The 18,577-nt window shown below is 37.5% G+C and overlaps 1 protein-coding gene across 3 annotated transcripts; it reads left to right on the top strand.

The window, feature by feature from the left end:
* The first annotated feature begins 11,414 nt into the window (after positions 1-11,414).
* Positions 11,415-18,577, top strand: LOC133317083 (ATP-dependent zinc metalloprotease FTSH 4, mitochondrial). 3 transcript variants are annotated; one of them, XM_061518897.1, is made up of 7 exons: positions 11,415-11,640; positions 12,972-13,042; positions 13,331-13,587; positions 14,548-14,784; positions 14,888-15,012; positions 16,373-16,849; positions 17,408-18,577. In XM_061518897.1, exons 1-7 carry the CDS (start codon positions 11,614-11,616, stop codon positions 18,302-18,304), a joined length of 2,091 nt encoding a protein of 696 aa, XP_061374881.1. In that variant the 5' UTR covers positions 11,415-11,613; the 3' UTR covers positions 18,305-18,577. The 3 variants fall into 3 exon arrangements, with proteins under 3 accessions (XP_061374881.1, XP_061374879.1, XP_061374880.1); XM_061518895.1 differs by having other exon boundaries at positions 12,972-13,059; positions 13,324-13,587; XM_061518896.1 differs by having other exon boundaries at positions 12,972-13,078.

The following is an 18,577-nucleotide window of genomic DNA, read 5'->3' as shown; positions in this document are numbered from 1 at the left end:
TAAAAAATGAAGCCACTAACTAAACTTTGGAGGATGAGTAATACAGTGTAGAGAAAGACTTTAATAAAGTTTACCTGCAACTAATCCAGTAACTGGGGAGAAAAAGTAGAAAGAATATAATTAAATCAACTGTATGATAAGATTTGTAGAGATAAAGACAAATTTCCCAAAAATACGAATTATGACGGTACATTTGAAAACTATGTTCCTCACGACTCACGAGACATGGTCGATCTCATGTATTGTTGTTCTTTTGGAAGATGATACGGACCCACAACCTGAGGATACAATGGGCCCAGAAGAAGAGTATCAGCTGGACTCACAGATTACACCCAAGGCCAGATGGGCCAAACGACACAAGAGCCAGCCCAAATGGATGAGTGATTATCATCTGGGTTAGCTTGACAGTATGCTGCACATGATGTGTTGGTTGCGTAATTTTAGGGAGCTGTTAGAAGAGGGAACGTGATTTCCATTCTGTTGTGCATTCTGTTAGCTGTAAGTGCTGAGGCACCGTTTGTTAGTCTACATTCTTGCATTTCCTTTTATGTATATAAGCCGGTTGGCTTCTCATTATCAATCAAGGAATCAACAAGTTATTTTCTTCTTCATTTACTGTTTTTCAAAGGAGGTTACCCACCCTCGAAGTGGGATCTTATTATCTGGTGCTTTCATTGAGAGCTCCTATCATTCCATGGCCGGACCGACTTCTTCTAATGAAAACATGGAGATCACACTCTCCCGTCTGCTTGACGCTCATCTCACATTACAAACAGATATTCAGAACATGGCACACCGAATGGCAGCTTTGGAAAGTAGACCCCTTCCTTTGGGTCCTCCTCACATGATCCCAGAACACGCCAACACAGGACCTGGAATTCGTACTACCATGAAACTGGATGTGCCAAGATTCGACGGCTCAGATCCTTTAGGTTGGTCCTTCAAAATATCTCAGTTTTTCGAGTTTCACCGTACACCAGAAGATCAACGTTTGCGAATAGCTTCTTTCTATATGGAGGGAGAGGCCTTAGGATGGTTTCAATGGATGCATTCCAATGGCCAGCTCAATAGTTGGGCTCAGTTCCTTCAAGCCTTAGACCTCCGTTTTGCCCCTTCCCAGTATGAAGATCCCAGGGGAGCGCTGTTCAAACTCTATCAAGCCACCACAGTTCGCGACTACCAGACGCAATTTGAAACGCTAGCTAACCGAATCGTGGGTCTCCCACCCCCTTTTCTTTTGAGCTGTTTTGTTTCAGGTCTTCGAGCAGACATCCGCCGTGAAGTACAAGCTCTGCAGCCTACTTCCCTCACACAAGCCATCGGGCTCGCTCGTCTCCAAGAAGAGAAGGTTAATGACACAAAAAAAACTCCCAAACCGGTTCCTCCGGTGGTCCCACTTTCCGATCTCCTCCGTCTCTGTCGGTTCCAAACACCAAGGCAGATCTGGCACTAAAGGGACGACCCATGATGAAACGATTATCCCCGGAAGAAGCGGCCGCCAGACGTGAAAAGGGGCTCTGCTACAACTGTGATGAGAAATATCGCCCAGGGCATAAGTGCAAGAGATTGTTCATGATGTTGATTGCTGACCCAGCATTTGAAGAGGATTATGTACCTGCTGACTTAAGCCTTTCCCTACAGCCGACGGTCCAACCAGATGACGACACACATGAGCAAGAAACCCTAGTGGGCCAAATCAGCTTTAATGCCTTAGTGGGCCAAAGTGCTCCTCGGACCTTGCGGGTAAAGGGCCGAATCGGTAAAACTGAGCTCTCCATCTTGGTGGATAGTGGGAGTACCCACAATTTCATACAAGATAGGATTGCTAAATTTTTGGGCTTGCCTACACAAGAGACCCAAGGGTTTCCAGTAGTAGTTGGAAATGGGGATGAGTTAGAATGCTCTCTACTCTGTAAGACCGTACCACTACACTTTGGGCCGCACCAATTTAACGTGGATCTACTAGTATTGCCTATTAGTGGAACGGACCTGGTCCTTGGGGTCCAGTGGTTAAAAACTTTGGGACCCATCCTAACCGACTATGGGGACCTCACCATGAAGTTTGTGAAGAATGGGGAAATTGTTAAATTAACTGGGGCCTCTTCGGATGGGCTTCAAGAAATCTCCCTGGCCCAGCTGCGAAGGATGTCGTCCACACACTCTATTGTGGAACTTTTTCAATTGGAAGTGTACCCTAGCTCCACTCCACCGACAACTACCCCATCCGCACCTCCATGGCTCCCTGCCTTGCTGGACGAATTTAAACCACTGTTTGCAAACCTGGGCGAGCTCCCACCGCAGCGCGACGTGGATCACAGGATCCCACTGACCGATGTCTCAGCAACGGTTAATGTTCGACCGTATAGGTATCTTTTTTTCCAGAAGCGCGAGATCGAGAAGCAGGTTCAAGAGATGCTCGCTACCGGATTGATTCAAGGCAGCACGAGTTCTTTTTCTTCTCCTGTTCTGTTAGTCCGCAAAAAAGACGGCTCATGGCGTTTTTGCATAGACTATCGGGCACTAAATTCCATCACACGGAAAGATCGCTTCCCGATCCCAACCATCGACGAGCTTCTGGACGAATTACATGGAGCTCAGTGTTTTTCCAAGCTCGATCTGCGTTCTGGATACCACCAGATACGCATGCATCCCAACGACGTGTCCAAAACAGCCTTCCGAACTCACGACAGACACTACGAATTTTTGGTGATGCCGTTTGGGTTGTGCAATGCTCCGGCGACGTTCCAGGCAACTATGAATAAGTTGTTTCAACCCTATCTTCGTCAATTTATTATTGTTTTTTTGATGATATTTTAGTTTACAGCAAAACTGAGGCCGAGCATATGAGTCATCTCCGGCAAACTTTTTAGTGTCTGTTGCAGAATAAATTTCTGCTGAAAGGAACCAAGTGTTCGTTTGCACAGGAGTCTATTAATTATTTGGGTCATATCATATCCAAGGATGGCGTGGGACCGGATCCGGAAAAAATTAGAGCCATGGTGGAATGGCCTCTGCCAACGACTCTTAAACAACTAAGAGGTTTTTTGGGTTTGACTGGTTTTTACAGAAAATTCGTTCGAGGTTACTCTGCAATCGCGGCACCTTTGACGGACATGTTGAAGCGTGATGCCTTCGAATGGTCCGAAAAGACACGAATGGCTTTCGAGCAGCTGAAAAGTGTAATGACTCAGGCCCCGGTCCTACACCTTCCTGATTTCAATTCAGAATTTGTGTTAGAAACCGATGCTTCTGGCTTAGGTATGGGAGTCGTACTGTTACAAAGAGGACACCCTGTGTGCTTCTTCAGCAAGAAATTTTCCGGTCGCCTACTTCAAGCCTCTACCTATGTACGGGAGTTACATGCCATCACGGAGGCTGTCCGCAAATGGCGTCCCTATCTGCTTGGCCGACGCTTCACAATTCACACGGATCAGCGAAGTCTTCGCGAGCTCATGACTCAGGTCATTCAGACCCCGGAGCAGCAATATTATTTGTCAAAGCTCCTTGGGTACGACTACACTATAGCATATAAACCTGGTGCCTCAAACCAAGTGGCTGACGCATTATCCCGCGTAGAGCATTCAACTGCAACTTTGATGGTGCTTTCTGTTCCGCAATTTGAGTTTATTTCCAAGCTTAAAGGGACATATAACATTGACCTTGAGGTGCAAAAGCTTTTACAAGAATTGGAAAAAGACCCTTCTTCGCATCCTTTTATGCGCGCGGTGCAAGGGGTGCTTCTTTTCAAGGACAGGATTTTTATTCCAGCAGCCTCGCCCCTCAAACAAACCCTCTTACTTGAATTCCATGCTTCCCCATTAGCTGGGCATGTTGGTATCAGTAAGACGCTTGGCAGGCTTCGCGAGAATTTCTATTGGAAAGGCATGAAACATGATGTGGCAGCCTTTGTTAAATGCTGTTTGATTTGTCAACAGATGAAATCCTCACATCAAGCTCCGATTGGTCTCTTGCAACCAATTGAACCGCCAACTCAGGTGTGGGAGGACATCTCTCTGGACTTCATAACAGGGCTGCCTTCCTTCCAAAATTATACCGTAATTCTTGTGGTTGTAGACCGCTTCTCCAAGGCAGCCCATTTTGGTAAACTACCTACTCACTTTACTGCTTCTAAAGTTGCTGAGTTATTTGTTCAGATGGTCTGTAGCCTGCATGGTATGCCCAAGAGCATGATCTCCGACCGAGACCCTATCTTTCTCAGTCGTTTTTGGCAGGAGCTATTTAAACTCAACGGTACTAAGCTTCGAATGTCCATCGCTTACCATCCACAGAGTGATGGCCAAACTGAAGTGGTAAATAGAACACTGCAGCAGTACCTCCGGTCCTTTGTTCATGAACAGCCACGTTTATGGGGAAAGTTCCTTCATTGGGCCGAATGGTGCTATAACACCACCACCCACTCATCCACAGGCACGACACCCTTCCAGGTTGTTTATGGAAGAGAACCTCCAAACATTCCCACGTATATCCTTGGCAGTAGCTCCATTGATGCCGTTGATTTCGAACTAAGCGCTAGAGAGGCACTTTTACATCGTCTAAGGCAGCGTTTATTAAAAACTCAGGCAGCCATGAAACTGTCTGCGGATCAGCACCGCCGTCAATATGACTTCCATGAAGGAGATTGGGTAATGGTTCGCCTACGACCCTACCGTCAGATTTCTGTAACTGGTTCTCATCCAAGGAAATTATCCAAACGTTTCTATGGACCTTATAAGATTAAGCGCTGTATCAATCCGGTAGCCTTCGAATTGGAGCTTCCTGCTGACTCCAAAATACATCCTGTGTTTCATTCATCCTTGTTGAAACCTTTCTTTGCTGCTGATACACCCAATCCGGATCAACCTTTACAGTTGCCGTCGGATGCACTAGATCACCAACCACTGATCCAACCTTTGGCAATTCTGAATACTCAAGAAGGGCCAGATGCTTCCCAAACCAAGGTATTAGTTCAATGGAAAGGTTTATATCTCGAAGATGCTACTTGGGAGTTGCTGACTGAATTCCAAGCCACTTATCCTTCCTTCCACTTTGAGGACAATGTGGATTCTGATGGGGAAAGGGATGATACGGACCCACAACCTGAGGATACAATGGGCCCAGAAGAAGAGTATCAGCTGGACTCACAGATTACACCCAAGGTCAGATGGGCCAAACGACACAAGAGCCAGCCCAAATGGATGAGTGATTATCATCTGGGTTAGCTTGACAATATGCTGCACATGATGTGTTGGTTGCGTAATTTTAGGGAGCTGTTAGAAAAGGGAGCGTGATTTCCATTCTGTTGTGCATTCTGTTAGCTGTAAGTGCTGAGGCACCGTTTGTTAGTCTACATTCTTGCATTTCCTTTTATGTATATAAGCCGGTTGGCTTCTCATTATCAATCAAGGAATCAACAAGTTATTTTCTTCTTCATTTACTGTTTTTCAAAGGAGGTTACCCACCCTCGAAGTGGGATCTTATTAGAAGACAAGTCACGTTGGAAGCCCAATGTACTAGATGCAACTGTACAATCATTATTATCTATTAACTTTTTAAAATACTTAATCAAATTAATTATGCAGGGACCAGTGTACTTTCCCTCTTGTTATTTTTACAACTCAAATAGTACAATTTCCTTTGTGCTTTTAGAAAAATATTGAATGTATAATTAACAGTTTAACTATTAGCATCAGTAATCATTAACTTTTCACTTTTAACAATTTCAATGTTATACATCAGATGATGATAATGGCGAACGATTGGTAGAAGCTAGAGTGCGTAGAGGGAAAAGCATCGCTTTTACCCGTGATGTAAACCTCTCGTACGCTGCCTGCCTATACGCGAAAAACCTACACTTCAAAAATTTTGACGTGTTTTGTCTGATATTTTTTGACATTCCGAAACTTCTTGACATTTCAACATGCATTGTAAAAACTCAAAAAAATGTTCAAAAGTTAAGTTGCGTTGCGTTTTTAGTTCTTCGTTGGATTACTATTATCATTTTATTGAATTTAATATAAATATTTGTGATATCTTATATTTTTTTGTAAAATTAATGGTATTATAAATTTAACTTTATTCTTTTGTTAAATTATTGAATATTAAATATAATATATGTAACATAAACTAAAAATATTATTTAATATCAAAATATGTCCTAACGTGTCGAAATTTAATATTTTTTAAAATTAACGTATCAAAATTTCGAGTCATATCGTGTCCCATATCAATATCAATTCTAGATAGTTGTTCGTACTTCGTTCATCTCTCATCATCTCTGGTTGCTTTATCTCTATTTTTTAGGGAGGAGAATGTTGGCTCGGAGAAAAACTTGAATGCACATGAATTCGGTGTTTGTTTTTTTTTTACTAAAAGCGAAAAAAAGTTTATACTTAAAGAAAAATATAAAAAAAAGGATAAAAAGGAAACAATTTTTTTTCTTTTTAGTAAAAGAAAACACCGATGATCCAGATTTTCTCGTTGACCCGAAATATCAGTTAGTGTCAGAAACACCACGATATATATCATAGTTATTTAACCCGGACCGACCCGGTCGGGTCGACCCGGGAACCGATAATCGGTCATATAACCGGTCTGGTTGTAGCAACGGATCGACCATGCATCAGAATCAGTGCGACCGGTCTGATCCGGTCCGACCCGGTCGGTTTTCATAGAAAATCGGTGACCCGGTCGATTAACCGGTGACCCGGTCGATTAACCGGTGACCCGGCCTGGTCTAAAAAAAAAAGAATTCCAATTTTTTTTCAAAAAAAATCATAATGGACATATTTGAATATTTTTTTGCTTATTGACTTACATAAGTTATGTACCTACAACACTAATATTATCTCAATTATGTACTATGCAAAAAAAATTGAATTAATTTATAGTTAGACATGTCGCTTTCTGAACCTAAAGTCTCATATCACGATTATTATATTTTTGTTTGATCTTTTATTAGATAATAATATGTGATTTATTATTTTTTATATTAAAATATTTGATTTTTTTATCATTTTTTTTAGATATTTGAGTATGTTTATAATTTTTTAAAATAAATTATAAAATTACATATAATTACCAGGTCATGCGATTGAACCAGTGACTCACTGGTTGAACCAGTGACCGAGTGACTCAGTACCTCGATCAGGTCAATGACCGGGCCGATTTTATTAACATTGGTATATATAGCTAAATATATACTATCATGTTTAAGTTGAAACCAAAAAGAAATTTTTTTAAACACCACTGTATATATAGCTAAATATACTACAAAATTTCAATTGCAGCTAAACAATTATCGATAGCCTTGTTTTTTAGCTTGCACAAGGAGAAATTACTCCCATTGAAATTTTCAATCTCAAATTTTGTCATCATGGTGTTGATAATACTCTGAATGTTGACTGTATCGGATTACACTATTTGACCATGAATAGTATTGTATACGTAAACAGTAACATACATACAAAATAGAACCGTATACTAGAACAAATCTAGTATTTGTTAATAATATTGCAAAAGTATATAACCACACGTGTGAAAACTAACAGTGAACAATACTGCAACATGAATAGTAACTAGTAACCGAATAGCTCTGATACCACTATTAGGTAACAGAGTATCATACAGCTAAAACAGAGTTGAGACAAATTAAAATTTCAAGACACTGTTAACCACATAATTGGCCAGGTAAGTGTAAACCAGTGGGAGTCTCTTCGTTCTATGCAATGGTGACTAATTAAATAATCACTCACTTTCCTATACATGAACAGTGTAATTAACTTTATCTTGATTCCACCGGTCAAGATAGCAACAAGTATGCCAATTGAAGTGACACACAAGATTTACGTGAAAAATCCAATTTAGAAAAAATCACGGGCAAGATCAAAGAAGATTTTCACTATGTAGAAGAAATTACAATCTCTCTAAATATAAGGAGAGACCAATATCACACTCTCTCATACTAGAAGAACTCACCTCATTCGAAGTAACACTCAAAAGACACTTGGGAGGCGTTTGGTTCAAGACTTTGAAATGGTTTCCTATGCATATGACATTGGCAATCTATGACATCCATGTTTGGTACATAGTTTCAAAATATTTCCACATCCATTGTATTTGCACAGCAATTTAGAAAAGATCGTGAAAAGAAAGCCTAATTCACTATTGTGAAAGACAAGTTGGGCATGGTATTGTGCATTTAGCCGGCTAAATGGAAGCATATGCAACCAAAAGTAGACCAAAATTATTATGGGGTTACTTTTGTGTTGTGTTGTCATGTGCAATGACCACTTATTTTAATATTAAAAAATTATTATGGGGTTACTTTTGTAATTTTATACCATTTACATATCAATATTTTATCCTCAACCAAACATAAATTTCAAAAACTTTAATCAATTTGCCTAGTAATATTTGACCTAACTAAACAACTTTTTTTTTAATTTTCCTACCTAACTCACTTTTTCTGCAGATACCGGATAATTACATTTTTCTGGTAAAAAAAAAATTCACCTGAACCTAACGTCCCCTTGATATTTATCTCTCTAAATAGATATCCTAAACATAGAGAAATATTTGTTTACAAATTTTTTTTTATAAAATTTTATAAATTACGTTATGTATTCTCGGAAGTACATAGTATAACTTAGTGTACTTCTGAAAGTAGATAATATAATTTAAAAAAAAATGTAAATATAACTCTCTCCTAAACACTATTGAACTGGGATTTTTTTGGGATGCATTAAACCATTGCCACGGTGCCTGTTTATATGCAACAGAAATGAGAACATTTTCGTCCATTTCCTATGGGCATTGCAGTCTGCTTGAGCCTCCAGAGGAATAGTATTCCCTACGCAAAATTATGCTCCAAAGCCACCGTCCAATGAGCCATCAAATGAATAGTTGAGCATGTGCAACAAGTGCACCATCCACCATCCAAATACAGCCACAAAAGTGGCTTTTTCTACTGCTTGGTTTTATCTTCTGGGCTCGAGCACTTGGGTTCTTCCTCATATGGCGAGCAAAATTAGAACCAACCACCTTGGCAAAGTTAATTAATTAGGTTCACGCATGGCATTGAAACTTCATTTAATAAACAGTATATTTATATCTTCAAATAGGATTTTCTGGGTTCCATGATGTTTAAAAAGATTCAAATTGCTAAGGTAATCCTTAAATTTTATGGAAGCGCAATAATGTTTTAACGTACGTTTTTCACCTCAATTTAGTGATTTACTTAAGCTTAAGTCGATTTATATAAAGTCCACATCACCATATATCATGTTTAATAAAAAATTGTCTTTTACAAATGACCAACCAGCATGTGAGTTACTATGTTAAAAAATTGAACCAATCCTGCATGTTTTTATTTTCCTTCTTTATGAAAAAAAATACAAGTCTTATCTTATAGGAGACATATTATTTCACATACAAAAGTTTTAGGGCTCATTCTTTAAAAATAAATAAAGGGCTTTATACGAAGATAATTTTTACAACTGAGAAAAGAAAATTGGGCCCTACCATTTTTAGAAAGAAAAAAGAATTAGCTATTTTTTTTATGTGAAAATGGCAAGAGAAAATGGATTTTTTTAGTGATAGGAGAAATTTTATACCCATAAACAAATATTAACATAATTTTGATATATAAGTAGGAGGGATATGTTATCTCGTGTAACATGAGAAAAACATATTCCTTATAAAGAAAACCCAATAAATTGAAATGACATGGTGTAAAAGTATTGCACTAATTTATTCATTTATTTGGTAATATTGCATTAAAGTTTTAATGTTCAAATATATTACTTCTATTACTTATTTTTCTTTGTTTGGTTAACTTTTATCCAATATCATATTTTATTTATTTAAGAAAATTCTTGTATTACTAGAGCAGACGCACACGACACACCACATTTATATATTTTTTTCCCAATACTATTCCCAACGTTTTGAAATTGAAAAGATATATAAAAAGATTCATAGAAACTGGCAAAAAAATTAGAGAGAATTTTTAAACTTTTAACATGAACATACATTTTAAGAGTTTTTTGAAACAGAAAATTTGAGTATAGAAATTTAATATTTTTTTGGCGTAAAATGAAGAAAAAATGTATCTTTTTTTTCTTTGGTTGTCTAAAAGAATATTAGAGCGAGTATTTTTTCTTGGTATTTTATTGAATTGATTTAAGTTTTTTAGGCGAAACATTAAAATTCTTATCAGAGTACATTTAAGAAAAATATCTTTTTAACAGAGTATCTTTCTGAATAGCTTAAGAAAAATATTTTAACAGAGTACAAGTTGTTCAATTAACTTATGGAACATAATGAATTATGTATATGTAATTTGTATTTTGAGTGCATATATATGGCTTCAAGTTCAATCTAAAATATTCTCTTTAATTTCTGGATTATTTAAACTGAGTCCTCAACGTGGACCATCCGATTTAATAGGATGCAATTTCTATCCTCCAACCCATAATAGGCCGGTCCATGAATTATGTTTCATTTCAATAAATAAATCTTTATATAATACTATTAGAAAAAAAATATGTGTCCTTTTAAATTATATAAACTCAGATCATTTTTAGAGATAGATAAATATAAAGAGGTGTGACTACACTTTTATTTTTTAGTGAGACTCATATCTCTTTGTGTCTACATCTCTCTTAAAAGGAACTATTATATTATTTAAAAAGACATATATTTATCCAATACTAATAATACATAATCTCTAACATGAGGTGGATTGGATTAAGATAAAATATTTTAATTGAATTTTCATATAAATAAAAAATGTTAATAGATGTTAAATTAGGTATTATACATTCAATATCATGTATCATTTGTATATTATCATCATAAAATTTGTTAGTTTTGTTTTTCATAAATACATTAAATTCTATTAGTTTCTCTCTCATATCTCTTCCGATTACTTTGTTTTTCTGGAATGTGGCCCCCTCCCTCCCAAAAAAAAAAAACCTATCTTCTTACTGAAACAACAGTGTGCTAGGTTATGTTATATGGTTATAGAGTTTGCATTTATCATTTAACAATTTAATATGATCACAAAAAATTTCTTACACATAATATTTTATGAAACTCGCATGTTTTAAAAAAAAAAAAAGCAAATCTCTATAAATATAACAAAATAATTTTTTCTATAACATAACTCTTGTAAAATTCGTACTTGTGCGAGGAAAGATGATACTAACTGCGCCGAGCATTTTCTCTTTTTTATGAATGGGATTATCGTGGACGAAAATAAAATATGACATATAATACAGCCACGTATTTAAAACTTAGAGGAGGGTAGAGAAGAAATCCAGCAAATAAAAACATCCAATGAATTGAAGGGCAAATATGACATTTTAAGGGCACTCGCAAAACCAAGTAGCTGAGAAGAAAGAAAGAGCTGAAGAGAAGAGAAGAGAGGAAGTTAAGGTGTAACGTTAACAAAATAACAATGTTTTTTTGAGAGCTGAGAACGGAGAGAATCGATCCTTCTTCGTATTGTTTATTCCGATCTTTCATTTTCATCACACCGTTTTCTCTACACGGAGATTGAACACAACAGAAACAGAATCGGTTCTACAAACTTAATCTACCTGATCTAGTGAAATGGCTTGGAGGCATTTGATAACGCAGGTCAGTTATTTCATCAATCAAACTGGCACGCCATCGATTTTTACCTAACCTTTTTGCCTTTTCTTCCTATTATTTGGAGAACCCTAAATTAGGTTTTTTTTATTTATATTTTTGTTGGGGTGGGGGTGGGATAGGAGGGGAAGGGAATAGTCTTCTTTAGTTTCACAATTATTCTCCTTTATCTAATTTCATAGAGTGATTTTTTGAATGGGTCATGGGTCTTCCTATTATTCTCCTTTTTGCTTTTGTTTGGGTTTTGATTCAGGATCATTTGTAGAGAAGATATTACTGTAAAGGTTTATAATCTCAATTGAGTGTTATAATTCTTTATCGGAGGGTAGTATAAGAATTTTGTTTCATTGGAGACATAGGAAACACTTGTCTTGGTGTTTCAGAGTTTGTCTTATGGGATAAGCTTCTTTGAGTAATTGGAAAATAAGGAGGGCAGTGTTTGTGTTTTTTTCTTTTTTTAAAAAAAAAAGAAATAAAGAAATAAAGGTTTTGATTTTCTCTCATTGATGCTTGGTAGAGGGTGGAAAATCACTTTTATGTTATAGGAGTGCAGACCTGTTACTCTACTCTATTAACCATCCCACAACTTGTCCACCCTCTACATTATTATGAAACACAAAGATTGTCAAGACCATAGATCTCTGCCGAAGATTGCTTCTATATTGATTGCAGCTTGTTAGGTTATCTGGTCACTTGGGTTAGGGGTTGTTTTGAATTCGAAATGGAGGTAAGGTTGAGGTTTGATTTATGGAAGGGTGTCATCATTGAGCTGCTGGTTGTTACTTATAAGAGTTCATCTTTTCTTGTTTTGCTTCTTAGGGAAAGAGTATTTGTTATGGAGAACTAGTTGACGTTAAAATTGAAATTTGTTTTGGTGTTGTACTTATATTGGCTATCTTTGAAGACACCAACAATACCAAAATATTATTATGGACTTTGTCTCGCAATGGAGGGCAGTTGCAAAATTATTTTCGTTTTGTTCGTGAAACTGGCTCTCTTTGCAAATATACATGGGTAAGGCTGTGTACAAGAATTGCCCTCACCCCTCCCTCGCTATTTGGGGTTTAATGGGGAGCGGTATCTTTGTTTGTGAAACTGGCAGACATGTAAACTTACATGCCCATATCCATAGGTTGTGGAAAGATTGCATATATTTGAAATAATGGGATTATAGAACCATTGGTTGCTAGTTGCTAGGGTCATGTAAGTTAAGCATGATGTATGCATTGATTGCATTCTTGATGTGGTTTATATGTATCTATGATCTGTATCTTTTATTACTTTTATTTGTCATTTAATTTTATAATTTATTTTTACAGGTTGCACGACATCAATCAGAATTTGGGCAGGTCAAAAATTTGTTGGCTAGAAGCTATTTATTGGTTAATAAGTTTGAAGGCCGTACAAGTATAAATCTCTATTTCCTGTAGCACGCATCAGTTTATGTGTTTCTATAAGTATTTGTTTTTATTTCTCATCTTTATAGTAGCTTTATTTTTGTGAGTTATGTTACTTTGGCATTTAACTTTTGAAAACTTGTTTTGTTGTAGAATTCTATGGATTTTTTTTGTTCAACTTGTTAATAATTATGCCTCTCTTCTGTGTTTATATTTGAAGTACATGGGAAACAATTAACTAATGTTTGTTGCACTTACTTTCAAATTTCGGTAGGGAATAGGCTTTTTTGCTCCCAGGAGAGATTCCAGTCCAGCTATGTTGGCAGTCTGGCCCGTCGAGTACGTGATGCAGATGAAGCCAGTGAAGTTGCTCATCTTAAAGAACTCTACCATCGAAATGATCCTGAAGCTGTGATTAGAGCATTTGAAAGTCAGCCATCTCTGCATACTAATTCTGCAGCACTTTCTGAATATGTTAAAGCATTAGTGAAAGTTGATAGGCTGGATGAAAGTGAATTACTGAAGACTTTGCGAAGAGGTGACTATATGGCTAGATCTGGTCATTTCCTTTTTACTGTATCTGCATATGGTTGTGCTTTGATCTTGTCAACATTGGCTTGCTGACCTGTTAACCTGCTCAAGGAAATAAGGTTTTGTTTTCCCAAGCAGGATTTCAGACATATGCTCACAAAGTATTGCAATTTTGATTAGAAGGCTGGGTTAATTACTACTCTGTCTGAAGAAAGTGCTTTTTCCTGGTTGTGCCCCTAAGTAAAAAGCCTTAACTTTCTGAGTGTTAGGATTTAGGCTTCAACGTTCTTCTAAATGCATTTGGGATAGTCTCTCTTTTTTTCTTTTTTTTTATTTGAATTGGAATACTTTATCTTCTCTCATTTACTGTGAATTCATAGATGATCTATATTCTGAGGGAAATCTTTCAGCACCTTTTTCTTTTCTGGATAAAATTATGGCATCAATATTTTTATTGAAATAGTAGAATTAATTGGTATATATTTTGGTCCCTGATCTTGTTTTCCCTCAGACCAGGGAAAAACTTTGTCTAGAATAGTTTGAGTAAATTATTTTGTTTGCTTATTGCCAACAGCCCATTTATCTGGTGGCATTGATTGTAATCTTTTGTTGGGGATTATGAAGTTCAATTAATGTCTTCCACTATGAATTTTAAGAAAAAAATCTTACTTCTATCTGTGCTGAGCCTTCAATCACAATCATGAAGTCTCTTTTTTACTTTTATTTAGTTCTAGGACAAGTATGATATCATAAGACTTAATCAAATGAGACAATAAAATGATGGAAGACTGCAAGCCAAGATCTTATGTAGAGCTATGTTGGAATCTTCAAAAATTCAAAATTGGCATTTCAATTGTGTGCTTGTCTAAAACGTGTTATTCCTCTTTTCAATCATCTTTTTGAACATTTTCTTCTTTAGCATATTTTACATACTAGAACTTATAAAAAGAGGTGTCTGGATTTTCAGGTATTTCTGATTCGGTGAGGGAGGAAGAAAGTATAGGTGGCTTTTCTGCTCTTAGAAATGTGGGAAAATCTACAAAAAACGGAATTCTTGGAACTGCTAGTGCTCCTATTCATATGGTGACTGCAGAAGGTGGGAATTTTAAAGAGCAGCTATGGCGAACAATTAGGTCTGTTGTTGTGGTCTTTCTCTTGATTTCTGGTGTAGGAGCACTCATTGAGGATAAAGGAATTAGTAAAGGTATTGCCTTGTCTTTGTAACTAATGATTTGCTCAGATTAATTCATTTTTGAATCTGAATTTGATGGGCACTTTCTCTGCTCTTTGCTTTTCACCTTTTCTAGGACTTGGTATGAATGAAGAAGTTAAGCCCACTATGGAGTCAAGTACCAAATTTAATGATGTAAAAGGCGTTGATGAGGCAAAGGCTGAGCTGGAAGAAATTGTTCACTACCTCCGAGATCCTAAGGTAGAAATTGATGAGTCAAGTACTAAATTTCTGCAGCTTCTGCACCACTTGAGGGTTCATTCTTTTTCTATTTTTCTGCCTAGTATGTGTTCTAGGCTCTCCAATCCATGAATCCTTGTAAGCAGCTGCCCAATTTAGAGTATCATTATCTTCAACAACCAACACATTCCCAGCATCATTATTATCATCATCCATCTCTCCAACTAGTCACTCATTAGACTCATCAGTGTCATTGAGTGAGGTTGGGTCAATTTCTACCCTAAGATTGTATCTTTGCTTGAGTGCTTGATTATATTTCACATTAACCAAGTTATGCAATCTCTTATACTCAAGCCTATTTCTCTTCTTTGAATGAATATGCAACATTAATACAATGAACAAGTGTTAATAATTCTTAGTTTCTTACTATAACAAAGTACCAGGCTTGATCATTAATACAATGAACAAGTGTTAATGAAAGAAAAATGATAATTGCTTAAACACACTCCAGTTACATTCACATCCGGATGCATTGCATGTCAAGCTCAAAATCTTGATAGTTAGTTGCTTCAAATTTGGAGCTGGATTTCCACGTTGAGCTACAAAACCAATATCTCATAACCGTGTGACTTGTAATTTAAAAGTTTAAAGAAGAACTAGAATTTGTATTCTTAATTTCTCACCAGGAGCACTGGTTTGACTTCATGATTTTGCAAAGTCAGCTCCAAAGAGACCACTAGCAGCCTTATAAATTGGTAGCTCTATTAGTATCTTTAGTTGCACCTCTCAGACTTGGCACCAACCTCTTGATGCATTCATACAACCCATTTGTAACCTCCGAATTAAACTCCAAATGTGATTTATAAAAGTGACTAGCCGCATATAATGGGCGATGAAGTTGGCAAAGTCCATCTATGATCAATGATTGCAAAAACATCTATGTATTTGCTTTCATTGTTGTTGAAAGACTTTATATTGGCTTCTTTTGCCTTGTCCATCACTTCATAATTCTAATGCATGGCTGGTTTTCTCTCACCTTCAAAAACAGTTACATGGCACAGCTTGTGCTGGAGCGAACTGGGATAGAGGGTTTTGGGATTTTACTTCGGCTTGATGACTTAATTTACATGTTTCTCATCTTCGTATCAGTTACTGCTTCCATTGATGGTGATGATAGCAAGTATAGGTGACATGTTCAAGCATAAGTACTTAAAATGGCCTATGCCCTATTTAGAACCCGTATTCTGTTTGACTGCTCTTGATGTCACATCTGTTTTTCATACTTGTGAAGTTATTTTATATATTTATTTCCTGGCACATATGTTGGACAGGCCTGTATTTTTCTGTACTATCTTTAGCTTATTTTTTCCCCTTGTGACAGCGCTTTACTCGTCTTGGTGGTAAGCTCCCAAAAGGTGTTTTGCTTGTTGGCCCACCTGGCACTGGTAAAACAATGTTGGCAAGAGCGATTGCTGGAGAGGCTGGGGTTCCTTTCTTCTCATGCAGTGGAAGTGAATTTGAAGAGATGTTTGTTGGTGTTGGGGCACGAAGGGTGAGGGATCTTTTTTCTGCTGCAAAAAAGCGTTCGCCTTGTATAATCTTCATTGATGAGATTGATGCTGTTGGAGGAAGCCGAAATCCAAAGGACCAAATGTACATGAAGATGACTTTAAATCAGTTGCTTGTTGAGCTAGATGGATTCAAGCAGAATGAAGGCATAATTGTGATTGCTGCTACTAATTTTCCACAGTCACTGGATAAGGCTTTGGTGAGACCTGGGCGATTTGATCGTCATGTTGTTGTTCCCAATCCAGATGTAGAAGGAAGGCGACAGATTTTGGAATCTCACATGTCAAAAGTATGCTTTTACTCTTCTGAAAGAATTTATCTTATTTTTTAGCTTGGGTTAGATGGCTTATGATTTCTATTTTCTGTGCCACATGTTCAGTGCTTACTATGCTCTCTTTAAGCTATGATGGGTATCCGCTGGGTACTTTGCATGAGCTCACACAGATAATACTTTAAATGATGTCATTTTTTTTATTTGAGTTTTGCAATAAGTGTGTCATAATTGTGATATATTGTACTTATGCAAGGATATGTACTTGTTAGAAGGAAACTTGTAACATTTGTTGGCAAATTAAAGGATATATATCTTGGTCTTAGGCAACCCCACTCTACTTGTCTATGTGTCTCCTATTATTTCCTGGTCATGAGTTCGAATCCAGGAAACAGTTTCTTTGCAATTATGCAAGGGTAAGGCTGCGTACAAGGATTTCCTTCACCCCACACTTGCTAGTCGGGCTTAACGGGGAGTGGTTTTTTTTTTTTTTTTTTATCTTTGTGTAAGCTGATATAAATCTTGATCAACAGTACGTACTTTTTATGCTGATTTTCTTTCTCCAATACAATACAGGTTCTGAAGGCTGATGATGTTGATCTAATGATCATTGCTCGAGGAACGCCTGGGTTCTCTGGTGCTGACCTTGCAAACTTGGTTAATGTTGCTGCTCTCAAGGCTGCGATGGATGGTGCTAAAGCTGTGACCATGAATGATTTAGAGTTTGCGAAGGACAAGATCATGATGGGAAGTGAACGCAAGTCAGCTGTTATATCTGAGGAGTCAAGAAAGATGACTGCTTTCCATGAGGGTGGCCATGCCTTAGTGGCAATTCATTCTGATGGAGCACTTCCTGTTCACAAGGCAACTATAGTTCCACGTGGGATGGCTCTTGGAATGGTTTCTCAGTTGCCTGACAAGGATCAGACAAGTGAGTCCCGTAAACAGATGCTTGCCCGGCTTGATGTTGCCATGGGAGGTCGGGTTGCTGAAGAGCTAATTTTTGGAGAAAGTGAAGTTACTTCTGGTGCATCCTCAGATCTTTCACAGGCAACTACTTTGGCTAGGGCAATGGTTACTAAATATGGTATGAGTAATGAAGTTGGATTTGTCACTCACGATTATAATGATGATGGGAGAAGCATGAGCTCAGAAACTAGACTGCTTATTGAGAAAGAGGTGAAGAACTTGCTGGAGAGGGCTTACAACAATGCAAAAACTATTCTAACCACCCATGATAAGGAGCTTCATGCGCTTGCAGATGCTCTTCTGGAGCATGAGACACTTACAGGAAGTCAGATAAAGGCTATAATTGCAAAAGTTAACTCTCAGCAGCAACAACAGCAGCCAAATGTAGTTGAAGCTCAGGGCAGTTCACGGTCCAATCCAGCTGCTGCTGCTGCCGCGGCTGCCGCAGCAGCTGCAGCTACTGCTGCGGCCAAGGCTCAAGGTGTTGCTCCAGTGGGATCTTAGTGGGAGATGACAATGGTGACTGATGACACATGCTGCAAAATAATTAATTACCGGATTGAAATGTGCACATAGTAATTCATTCGGTGTTTTTCATGTTCATGTGGTTCCACTTCAGTCATTGGAACTCAACTCGCGTAATTCGGTTCAAGGTTGACTCCATATTGTAGTGAGTTAAAGCTCGTTTAGGTTACTCCCTTTGATTTGTTTTACTAATTCCCTTATTATTTTTACGTTGGTTTTCATACATCAAGACTATAATTAGCTCCTTCAATT

This window comes from Gastrolobium bilobum, unplaced genomic scaffold (assembly GCF_033153095.1).
Source record: "Gastrolobium bilobum isolate Gb01-03AN ecotype WA unplaced genomic scaffold, APGP_CSIRO_Gbil_v1 utg5255, whole genome shotgun sequence".
Lineage (NCBI taxonomy): Eukaryota > Viridiplantae > Streptophyta > Magnoliopsida > Fabales > Fabaceae > Gastrolobium > Gastrolobium bilobum.
The sequence above is the reverse complement of the archived record's forward strand: the minus strand, read 5'-3'. Positions and strand labels throughout refer to the sequence as shown.

Excerpts from the sequence above, each read along its gene's own strand:
- LOC133317083 (XM_061518896.1), top strand. The coding sequence starts at position 11,614 with ATGGCTTGGAGGCATTTGATAACGCAG. Across the intron at positions 13,079-13,330 it reads AGTATAAATCTCTATTTCCT|GCTTTTTTGCTCCCAGGAGA; the intron begins GTAGCACGCATC and ends GGTAGGGAATAG. Across the intron at positions 13,588-14,547 it reads ACTGAAGACTTTGCGAAGAG|GTATTTCTGATTCGGTGAGG; the intron begins GTGACTATATGG and ends CTGGATTTTCAG.